This window comes from Bos javanicus, chromosome 5, assembly GCF_032452875.1.
Source record: "Bos javanicus breed banteng chromosome 5, ARS-OSU_banteng_1.0, whole genome shotgun sequence".
Classification (NCBI taxonomy): domain Eukaryota; kingdom Metazoa; phylum Chordata; class Mammalia; order Artiodactyla; family Bovidae; genus Bos; species Bos javanicus.
This window is the reverse complement of record NC_083872.1, coordinates 56,621,256-56,633,414: the sequence shown is the minus strand read 5'-3', so window position 1 is coordinate 56,633,414 and position 12,159 is coordinate 56,621,256. Positions and strand designations below refer to the sequence as shown.

At 40.8% G+C, this 12,159-nt stretch overlaps 1 protein-coding gene across 22 annotated transcripts in view; it reads right to left on the bottom strand.

Annotated features, from left to right (window-relative positions):
• The window catches only part of R3HDM2 (R3H domain containing 2), a 162,680-nt gene that overhangs the window by 38,769 nt on the left and 111,752 nt on the right, over positions 1 to 12,159 (bottom strand). For all 22 annotated transcript variants that reach the window (XM_061416720.1, XM_061416737.1, XM_061416732.1 and 19 more), the window contains 2 exons: positions 6,461 to 6,660; positions 442 to 483 (listed from right to left, as the gene is read on the bottom strand). In XM_061416720.1, coding sequence (XP_061272704.1) covers positions 442 to 483; positions 6,461 to 6,625 — 207 coding nt within the window. In that variant the 5' untranslated portion in view covers positions 6,626 to 6,660. The remainder of the gene's footprint in view (positions 1 to 441; positions 484 to 6,460; positions 6,661 to 12,159) is intronic.

Below are 12,159 nucleotides of genomic sequence, written 5' to 3'. Positions count from 1 at the left end.
TAGGACGTCCAAAAATGTTCAACCATTTTACTAAGGAGGGAGGATTTATCTTACAGAAAATTCTCATGGCAAAAATCCCCAAAACTGTTGGGGGAAAAATAAGAGAGCCAGAGATGAGCAGAGAAACTAACACTACAACAGAACCAGTATCAATCTGCTCAGGCTTTGTTTGTGGGAGGCTTTGGCTGGGTATCCTTTCAGGTAACTGAAATAGACTAAAGATAACAGAGAAAAATAAAGCCAGACGTTCCAACAGGACATATGTATATGTGCAATGCATGTTTGTGATTGTGTGTATGTGTGCATGTTCACAATTAGGGTACAAAGTATAGGCAAAAAACTTTACATATATGTAACCTAAATACACTAGATATTAGTGTTAAGTCCATTTGTACAATGCACTACTAATAACACTAGAAGTTATAGAGGAAGGGCTCTCACCTTGGCTCTTTTCCTGGCATGACCATGGTTGGATGTCCGCCTCTGTTAGAAGGGGATTAGAAAATATTAAAGGTAGAGGAAATAAACACTTAAAAGCAATACAAATTTACAGAGAAAAAGCACTAACTTTAAAACCACTGTAACAGCCAAACTATGATGAGACCCTGTTGTCGTGGTTGTCCCCCAAGCGACAACTCTAGCAACTGTGACATGGAGGGGACCACAGGCCACCTGCAGACAAATCACTCACCATGAAGATAAAAAACAGAAAGAGACTGACTGGTTGGCCTAGTTCATAGATTGATAAAAATTACTTTTGAATAAACCAGGGAATCCTCTCCTGATTAGGATGGTTCCAGAAATATTACTACCATAGCATGACGAGTGTTTCTTCCCCAAACTTTGCTAACAGAAGCCTATTTAGCCTATAATGGATGTGAAATATGGCCCCTAAGCATCACTTAAAATACTGTCTTTGGAGGACAACACACTGAGAGTTCTAACTTCAGATACTCGAAAGACCTGTTCCTGAGGCTGCAGAAATGGAATGAAGGCTCTTCTTGGCAACTGCCTACTTCCTGGAATATGAGAATTCTCCCAGTGCTAAGCTCCTGGTTGTTGGCTCTTATAGCCTGTTTGGGTCAGGGATATAAGATGGGGGCAGGATAAAAAGAAAGGAGCATGGAAGATGTGGACAAGACCTCCAGAGCAAAGGGAGGTAAGAAGAGTGAGTAAGGAGCAAGATAGAAGCTGAGGAAGATGAATAAGGGCCTGAGGTGGGATGAAGGGAAAAACGACTAATTAATTTATGAGGTTTCTGAATAGCTGAGAAGTCAAAATGGGGACTCTGGAGAAGAGGTTGGGCAGGGTTATGCATGGAGAAGGCAATGGCAACCCATTCCAGTACTCTCGCCTGGAAAATCCCATGGACGGAGGAGCCTTGTAGTCCATGGGGTTCATAAGAGTCGGACACTACTGAAGCGACTTAGCAGCAGCAGCAGTAGCAGGGTTATGCATGATACTTAGGGCTTTTAAGATGTTTGGAATGGAACTGTCACTGGGGTGTGGAGAAAACTGAGGCTGGTGGGTAGAGGAGGGGAAACAAGACAGAGGCAGAGTACCAGCATGGTTCTGGGTAGGTGAGGATTTCTCTTTGCTTTGTCCTCTTCACTAGTTATCAAATAACACTGCTACAATGCAAAATGGAGAACTGGAAAGGTGGGTGGAAAGAGTAAGAAATGACGGTGAGTCTGGTCAGTGGCAAGATCTGTTACAGTAAGAGAATAGTCCAGGGATATGAAGCAGGATTTGTCACTATTTTTTCAAATAAGTAAGAACATACACATGGCACAAAACAGAACAGTAAGTCTCCTTTTACATGTGTTCCCCAGCTACCTGGATCCCTCCTAAAGGATCAACTAGTATTGAATTTCTTGTAATCTTTCCAGAGATCTTTTATGCATCTATAAGTTTATTGTACTTGTGTACACACACTTTTAAAAAAAAAAAGGAGATTGTACACACTGTCCTAAACCTTACTTTTAAACTTTTCTTCAAGGATATACCTCCACAGAAGAGATACTGTTTTTCTTAGTGGCTACATGGTATTCCTTTGTGTGGCCATACACAAACTGGACCATTTAGGATGTTTCTCATGTTTGTTAGTATAAACAATGCTTCAATGACTATATCATTGAGTATACCTGCAAATACTGTACAGTCCATTTAAAATTTTTATAAAGTATTGCTAAATTGCCCTTCAGAGAACTTATACCAATTTCAGTCAGTTCAGTTGCTCAGTCGTATCCAACTCTTTGCAACACCATGGACTGCAGCATGCCAGGCTTCCCTGTCCATCACCAACTCCTGGAGCTTGCTCAAACTCATGTCTATCACGTTGGTGATGCCGTACAACCAACTCATCCCCTGTTGTCCCCTTCTCTTTCTGCCTTCAATCTTTCCCAGCATCAGGGTCTTTTCAAATGAGTCAGTTCTTTGCACCAGGTGGCCAAAGTATTGGAGTTTCAGCTTCAACATCAGTCCTTCCAATGAATATTCAGGACTGATTTCCTTTAGGATGGACTGGCTGGATCTCCTTGCAGTCCAAGGGACTCTCAACAGTCTTCTCCAACACCACAGTTCAAAAGCATCAATTCTTCAGCTCAGTTTTCTTTATAGCCCAACTCTCACATCCATATATGACTACTGGAAAAACCATAGCTTTGACTAGACAGACCTTTGTTGGCAAAGTAATGTCTCTGCTTTGTAATATGCTGTCTAGGCTGGTCATAGCTTTTCTTCCAAGGAACAAGTGTCTTTTAACTTCACGGCTGCAGTCACCAAATGCAATGATTTTGGAGCTTAAGAAGATAAAGTCTGTCACTGTTTCCATTGTTTCTCCATCTATTTGCCATGAAGTGATGGGACCGGATGCCATGATCTTCGTTTTCTGAATGCTGAGTTTTAAGCCAGCTTTTTCACTCTCCTCTTTCACCTTCATCAAGAGGCTCTTTAGTTCCTCTTTACTTTCTGCCATAAGGGTGGTATCATCTGCATATCTAAGGTTATTGATATTTATCCCAGTAATCTTGATTCCAGCTTGTGATTCATCCAGCCTGTCATTTCTCATGATGTACTCTGCATATAAGTTAAATAAGCAGGGTGACAATATACAGCCTTGACATACTCCTTTCCCAATTTGGAACCAGTCTGTTCCATGTCTGGTTCTAACTGTTGCTTCTTGACTGCATACAGATTTCTTAGGAGGCACGTCAGGTGGTCTGGTATTCCCATCTCTTCAAGAATTTTCCAGTTTATTGTGATCCACACAGTCAAAGGCTTTAGCATAATCAATAAAGCAGAAGTAGATGTTTTTCTGGAACTCTCTTGCTTTTTCAATGATCCAGAGGATGTTGGCAATTTATCTCTGGTTCCTCTGCCTTTTCTAAATCCAGCTTGAACATCTGGAAGTTCATGGTTCACGTACTGTTGAAACCTGGCTTGGAGGATTTTGAGCATTACTTTGCTCGCTTGTGAGATGAGTGTAACCGTGTGGTAGTTTGAACATTCTTTGGCATTGCCTTTCTTTGTGACTGGAATGAAAACTGACCTTTTCCAGTCCTGTGGCCACTGCTGAGTTTTCCAAATTTGCTGGCATACTGAGTGCAGCACTTTAACAGCCTCATCTTTTAGGATTTGAAATAGTTCAACTGGAATTCCATCACCTTCACTAGCTTTGTTTGTAGTGATGCTTCCTAAAGCCCACTTGACTTCACATTCCAGGATGTCTGGGTCTAGGTGAGTGATCACACCATTGTGGTTATTTGGGTCATGAAGATCTTTTCTGTATAGTTCTTCTGTGTATTCTTCCACCTCTTCTTAATATCTTCTGTTTCTGTAAGATCCATACCATTTCTGTCCTTTATTGTGCCCATCTTTGCATGAAATGTTCCCTTGGTATCTCTAACTTTATAAATACCAATTTATATCTCTACAAAAATGTATAAATCTGTGAATTTCTCAGAATGCATAATTTTCATTTAATAGTCAAACACATACTGAAGGCCTAGTATGTATCAGACCCCATGCTAACTACTGGAGGATACAAAGATAAAAGACATAAGCCTTGTCAAAAAGGAACTCATAATTCTGCTGAAGAAGACAGACAAATGGACAATTACAATATAGGATATTAAGTGCATTACAGAGGTACTTATGAAGTGCTATAGGAATGCAAGTATCTAACTAAGACCTAGGAATTCATAAATTCATATGTTCATAAATAATGAGTGCCTGCAAGGAACTGTGTTGGGCCTTAGAGATACAATGATGAGACTAAACTGACCTGGCAAAGGCCAGGGAAAGAACACCAAGGAAGGCGTTCTAGTTAGAGAAAGCATGTATAAAAGCATGCTTTCTCCAAACTTTTCAGCTCCAATTTATAACAGGGACCAGGGAATCCGTTAGGCTGAAGCATAGAATGTCAGAGGTGGATGGATAGCAGGCAAGGGGCTAGGTCACAATATGCCATGCTGACAAATTTGGGACTTAGCCTAGGGCATGAAGAGAGACAGAAAGGTTGAAGAGAATTAACACAATCAGATCGTTATTTCATAGCCATCTTTCTAAAGCAGTATGGTAGATGAATCAGAGGGGATTACAAGTATAAAGGCAGAAAGCCTAGCTCAGTTCTTTAAAGGACCCACCTAAGAGTTCAGTATTTGTTATGTCAGGGCTTGCCCATTCTAAACTGAATCTCAGAACCTGTCTTACATAGCACTGTTTTCATGCCAAAGATGTTCTGAATTCCAATTGCTGATTCCAAGAATATGTCTCACAGCACAAGTAATGAAAGTACCCTTTCCTCAAACTTTCCAGCTCCAATTCATAATATTCTAGAACAATATTTGGAACTATCCAGTTCTAATTCATAACAGGTACTCTCAGCATCAGTAAGATTCTTGGGGAGACTTAAGACTTGAGAGGATGGTAAGAGAAAGAGCAAAATTTTTAGTGTTACTGAAGAGGAATACTGGTAGAGGGAAGAAAGCTTCTGAAGGGTGGCCAAGGGTGGCCAAGAATGAAGACTTTGTAGAAGGAGCAGGAGCTCCAGGAAATGGCAGCAGCAACTCAACCTGCACTAGCAGCCACGAAAGGAGTCTGAGGGGAGGCAGGTTCCCTTCCCAGCCTCCCACACAACCTATCCAGACATATAGGTGAAGACATTCTTAAACCAAGTAAGTATCCATAAGGCATATAAAACCTATAGTCATCCTTTCTTTTCTGCCTGTCTTCAAAAAGAACACACAACAGGAGTTCAGAACACCACTTAAAATAGTCTCCTGAGAACAGAGTAACTTGAACTCAAAAGTTCATTTAATTATTATCGTCCATGTAACATGACAGCACATAATTAAATATTCAGCACTTATCTGTCCTGAGGATTTAAAATTCATTATTGGTATCAGTGGAAGCTAAAAGTAGAGCTGCAACAGCGGCAGACTGTCTCCCCAAACCCTGGAAGGATGGGTGGGGAATGACAACTCACATGCAAAAGATAATGGAAAGAAAAGCAGCCATGACACAGATCTGGCAAACTGTAAGAGGAAAATCAGTAGAAAAAGCAGGCAGCTAGAGAACAAAATATTTCAGAGTTGTCTGATTTTAATTTAATTTATCCCTTCGTGTTGTTGCTGTCTTAAAGACAAGGCCTAGGTGAACTGGTTGTCCAGAAAAATCATGTTTCAAGTTTCCAGACCCTCAAAAATGTTATTGCTACTGTTGTTTAAACTAACTGCAGTTAACAGTCTACCTCCTAGGCATATAATAAAGACCAGTCTCACCCCTGGGCAAGGAAAGGATTTATGCTATTTCAGCTTGGGTAACAGAGGAAACTAGTTGTAACCACAAGGAAGAGAACTGAAACAGGTAAGCTAGAGAAGGCTCAGAGGCCGGGCTGGCTGGGTACCAAAAAGGAGCCCTGGAAGAAGCTCGGCTGGCAATCTACTGCCATCATATCTGCACTGCAGTATGAATTTGGATGGAAAACAACATGGCAACCAAAGAATAAAATTCTTCTCACGCACATTTACCAAGTGGCAAGTTCAGAGACTATTTCTGATCCAGAAAATACTGACTGCTTTAACACAACCAGAATATGAATTTAACACTGTATAAAGCCAGGCAGTTGTCATTTTAAGAGTTTATTATAAGCCATATTATGACATTAAATATCACTATATAGTTTATTTTTTGATCATTAAAAAAATATCAAAATGTAGCAAGAACCAGTGTTACTCAGGTCCTAACAGATTAGGGATTTCATTCTGTTTTCTTTGAACTTCATTGTGGACTCTGACAAAAAGTGGAAGAGATATTTCTTGAGAGCTGAAGCTCGGCTTTTAGGGAGATTCCAATGTCTGTGTAAGTGACTGGCTTCCTATAGGTCTCCAATACCACCCATAAGGACACTTCTGTTTTGCTGAGAAGAATGCACACAGGATGCGCTTCTAATCCTTACCTGTGTCTCCTGACGCAAACTGGTATCTTCACTCTCTTTCTCAATTTCTTCTTTGCTTGGAGTCTTAGATATAAACTTGTTTTTGTTTACAGATTCTTCCACCAGCTTTTTTTCCGATTCTTTCATTATTTCCAGGGTCTCTTGAGTAGTGTTGCTGTTAGACATCTTCTTCAATAGAATACAGTAGCCTCTATGGACTCCTAAAAAAACATGAAATGCATTAAACAGGAGTTGTGCATCTATAGTTAATACACACAAGATTAGTATTTCACACGAAGCCTGCAATAGCCTTCCTATAACCCAGTATAGGGTTCTTTGATAAATGTTGCCCCTAGAAAAAAAATTCCATTTTTTTTTTAACTTTAGGGTGTGGTGTGTTTTTTTTTTTTTAACTTTAGGGTGTAGCTCAGTCGTATCCAACTCTTTGTGACCCCGTAGACTGACTATAGCACCTGCCAGGCTCCTCTGTCCATGGGATTCTTCAGGCAAGAATAATGGAGTGGGTAGCCATTCCCTTCTCTAGGGGATCTTCCCAACCCAGGGATCAAATGCAGGTCTCCTGAGGTAAAACTGACATAAATTTCATATATTTAAAATGTACTAGGAGAAGGAAATGGCAACCCACTCCAGCATTCTTGCCTGGAGAATCCCATGGACAGAGGAGCCTGGCAGGCTATAGCCCATGGGGTCATAAGAGTCAGATTTAGCAACTAAACCATCACCACAGGAATTCTCTGGCAGTCCAGTGATTAGGACTCCACATTTTCACTGCTGAGGGCCCAGGTTCAATCCCTGGTGGGGAATTAAGATCCTGCAAGCCACGTGGTACAGCCAAAAGAAATGTACAATTTGATGAATTATGAAACATGCATACATTTGTGAAACATCATCCCAATCAAAACAGTGGGCATATTATAAAAGCTTCCTCCTGCTCCTTTATAAGCCCATCCTCCCCTCTCCATATTCCCAGCCAACCACTGTCACTACAGTTCTGTCTCCATTTTCTAGAATTTTACATCATACACTATATGGATTCTTATACTCAGCATAATTGTTTTGAGATTCACCAGGATTCAGTTCTAAAGCAATGCAGTATAAAGTCCCCTTGGCATTTTATTTTCCCTCCCTTGTTCCCTCCAGAAATTTGCTCACATTTTCAGCTTGAGCACTTCACAGAGTTAACTCACCAGACTCTCCTCAGAACGGAGGAAAATATAAAGCTCTATTCAATACTAGAGAAGACCACTCTTCTTTCCCAAGGGAGAAACCCTACAGCTACCACAAACCACAACACTGCTAACAACTTCAAGTGTTTCCTCCATCAAAAAAGCAGCAAAATCAGACAATGTTTACAGAATCTTAAATTCTTTCTTTTATCTTAAGCAAACTGAAAAGGTAAGAAGAGTTTGTAGTCATCTGCTCTTCAGAAAGACCGGGTCTCTCCCTGGAGGAAGGGAGAATCTTTGCTTTGCTATTCACTATTTGAGTTCAGTCACTTTACTGGGTCCCAAAAACACAGAGATTTATACTGCAGGGGTTGCTAGCTCTTGTCACTTGCTATAGCTACAAGAAACCCTGTAATAAGGTCAACATAGTAATCTCAGCACATATTCAGAAACAGAAGCTGATGCTCTATACAAAGATTCATGTTCTCAACAACTGTTGAAGTCAAATATACTTAGCTCCAACAATGGTTTATAATAGAGGCTTCTCCTTACATGGATTACTGACTGTACTTGAATCCTAAATAATTCTTTCCCCTCTTTAAAAAGATAAGACTGGAAACCCTCTCAGATGTCGTGTCTCTTGGCATGTGACCCTAGAAACTAAGCTAAACAAACAGAAGTGCTTCAAGAAAATTGTCATGCCAGACATTTTTTCCTCCTTCAAATCAGTTTCAAGGATAAAACCCAGAAGGTTCTTAAGAAGCACGTGTAACCTCAACCTGGCATAAATTAGTCTGCAAGATTATTGCTTTGTTCACCTTTTGGTAGCTCCTGAGCAGCTGCCTGGAGACTTAGTTTAAAAGACCAAAGTCACTCATACAATCAGTCATACAGTTGAATTTAAAGATGAGAAACACTGGAAGATACTGACTACACAAGGAAAATGGCTGATATTTTATTTTTTAATTGATTCAGTGTCTGGAGATTTCTATAAAAAGACTTCCCTGGTGGTGCAGCGGTTAAGAATCCACCTTCCAATGCAGAGGATGTGAGTTTGATCCCTGGTCAGAGAGCAAAAACCCCACATGCCATGGGGCAACTAAGTCCGTGTGCCAAAACAACTGAGCCCATGTACTCTGAAGACCATGTGCCACAACTCCAGAGAAGCCTGAGCACTGCAACAGAAGCTGCCACGTGCCACAACGAGGACATAATGCAGCCAAATAATTTCTCTTTAAAGTTATAACCTACAGAGCTTATGGTCATTGGCTGCACATGGGAACTGCATACACACATATACTTGTCTTTTCTCTCCATGGATAAATAAAGCCTCAATTCTCTTCAGTCTGAAGGATAGTAAAACTTAGTACATCCCTTCTCTGTATCTCTTAGCTGGGAAACATCAATAAAGATGAGAACTGGAAAAGTTCTTAGATGCAACCTCATGCGATCATCCCCATCCTCCCCAAAGAAGAGTTCTTTTTGTGTGAGTTCCTGAGAGGAACTTTCTTTCTTCTAGAAAACTCCCAGGACAGGATCAACTCACCATTTTATAGCCTTAACTTGTGACTCAGCTGGTAAAGAATCCGCCTACAATGTGGGAGACCTGGGTTCCATCCATGGATTGGGAAGACCCCCTGGAGAAGGGAAAAGCTATCCATTCCAGTATTCTGGCCTTGAGAATTCCATGGACTGTATAGTCCATGGGGTCACAAAGAGTCGGACACGACTGAGCGACTTTCACTTTCACTGTTGTATAGTTTCTCCCTATAGAAAGCTATGAACTGTTTCAATCCTGACCCTAAATCTGCCTTCAGAGTCAAACAAAATTAAGTTTACTACTTTTACCACATGACAGATCTTTAATATTTTTCTTTTTCAGGCTTAAATAACCTTAAACAGATTACTCTGTCAGAAAGAAAAGTTAGAGGTGGGGAGTGGGGAAAACTGGATGAAAGTGGTCAAAAGGTACACACCCCTAGTGAAAAGATACATAAGTACTGGAGATGTAATGACTATAGAGATGACAACAGTTAACTGCATGGTATATTTTGAAAGCTGCTAAAAGAGTAGCTCCTAAAAGTTCTCATCAAAAGAAAAAAAAAAATTTTGGCCTGGAATTGTATTTAATTGAATTGAAAAAATTCACTCAACATAAATTAAGCACTTTGAAGTGAATTCAGTGGATTTAATATATTCACAATGTTGTGTAACCACCACCTCTGTCTAGTTGCAAAACATTTTCATCAACCTAGAAGGAAACCCAGAGAAGGCAATGGCACCCCACTCCAGTACTCTTGCCTGGAAAATCTCATGGGCAGAAGAGCCTGGTAGGCTGTAGTCCATGGGGTCACTAAGAGTCGGACACGACTGAGTGACTTCACTTTCACTTTTCACTTTCATGCATTGGAGAAGGAAATGGCAACCCACTCCAGTGTTCTTGCCTGGAGAATCCCAGGGATGGGGGAGCCTGGTAGGCTTCCGTCTACGGGGTCGCAGAGTCGGACACGACTGAAGCGACTTAGCAGCAGCAGCAGCAGCAGCAGCAGAAGGAAACCATCTATGAGGAAATGGATGTTAACTAAACTTATTGTGGTAATCATTTCATAGTATATGTATGTGAAATTATTAAGCAGTATACTTAAACTATGGTTTTCCAGTGGTCATATATGGATGTGAGAGTTGGACTGTGAACAAAGCTGAGCACCGAAGAATTGATGCTTTTGAACTGTGGTGTTGGAGAAGACTCTTGAGAGTCCCTTGGACTGCAAGGAGATCCAACCAGTCCATTCTAAAGGAGATCAGCCCTGGGATTTCTTTGGAAGGAATGATGCTAAAGCTGAAACTCCAGTACTTTGGCCATCTCATGCAAAGAGTTGACTCACTGGAAAAGACTCTGATGCTGGGAGGGATTGGGGGCAGGAGGAGAAGGGGACGACAGAGGATGAGATGGCTGGATGGCATCACCGACTCAATGGACGAGAGTTTGAATGAACTCCAGGAGATGGTGATGGACAGGGAGGCCTGGCATGCTGCGATTCATGGGGTCGCAAAGAGTCAGACATGACTGAGTGACTAAACTCAACTGAACTGAACACTTTTAACTTATACAGAGCTATCTATCAATTAAATCTCAATAAACTGAAAAAATGGGAGAAAGTGGTATGGAAAAATATAAAGTAGCAGTTGTTTCTTTTTCCAGGATGGGCTTCAATGACCAAACAGGTATATTGTCAAATCAGAATAATAACTTTGCAGCTCCTCTTTACATCTAAGGCAGAAAAGGCTCAACTGTCTGGACAGCTGGACTAGTAATAACTTCATGGTGTCCAAGCACTGTTATTCAGTCAAAGCACTAATGAAAAATTCAACTAAAAACAAAAAACAGTCTTTCATAACAGCCACTTGTGGAATATCGTCACACATTCCAACTTAAGTTGCAGGGAGTCACATGGTTTCCTTCACTCACTGGGAAACAGGAAAACTTGAACTTTAGATTAAGACATCCATAAAATAGACAGTGATTAATGCACCCACTTTTAAGAATTCTGACAGTCATTTCCACTGAGACTACTGGCCTCTTAAAGATCTGTGTAAAACAAAGTAATTCTTACCCTAAGCAAAGAGGAAGCAGCAGAGGAAACGGTACAGTAGACCTTATACTGGCTGCCTATCCAAATCTCCTCTTTCTCCCACACTTCTCCAGCCCAGATTTCCTCTTGTGTTTGCTTTCCTCTGAGGACACGATCAGCAAAGGTGATCCTGTCCCTGAGTCCTATGAGGTGGATCCTAATTAGCTAGACTAATCGTGGTAATTCTGTTTTCTTTTGTGAATGGGTTGGGAAGGGACAAGTGACTCAATCATTACCAGCTAGACATGAGAGGGCTTTGCTGGGTGGGTGGCTTTAAAGAAAGGCCATTGTATTTGAAAAAAAAAGCCACTAGAGAAATGCTTTTCTTCTGCTGAAGGTTGTCTTCTGTGTAGATGATGTCTGGATTGCAACAACCTACAAACACACGGAGAAAGGTGCATCAGAGAGAATAAGCTAGTAATGAGAGGTCAGAGTGTTACTATCCTAGAGTTAAGACCCATCACAAGATACATGGAGGTCAAATCTGTATTACTTCGCTGGGGTTCTGTTTTGTTCTATAATTTTAACTACAGTCACTTCTAACCCTGTAATCCTACGCAGAAGGCTCTCTTTATCTGTTGGGACATAAGGATCCCTGGAAACAATTTTTTCTGGGCCAAAACAAAGCAAAAGTTGTAGCCAAGGGACAAGAGAATTTATTAGCAGGAAGAAAGGAAGAAAAGAAAGAAAGGTCTTTAAAGAGCAAAAATAAAGTCAGCAGATAAGGGATAAAAGGCAAAGAAACAATTTCCGCTGTGGATGGCTTATTCAATGAAGAAAGGAACTATTTCATATATAACTCGACTAAAACAAAACAAGACAGTAAGCTCCCAAGAGAGCCTAGATGGTGTGCTTCCCTACAACCTATTTGGGTACACTGTACATTTCACCCTGGCAAATA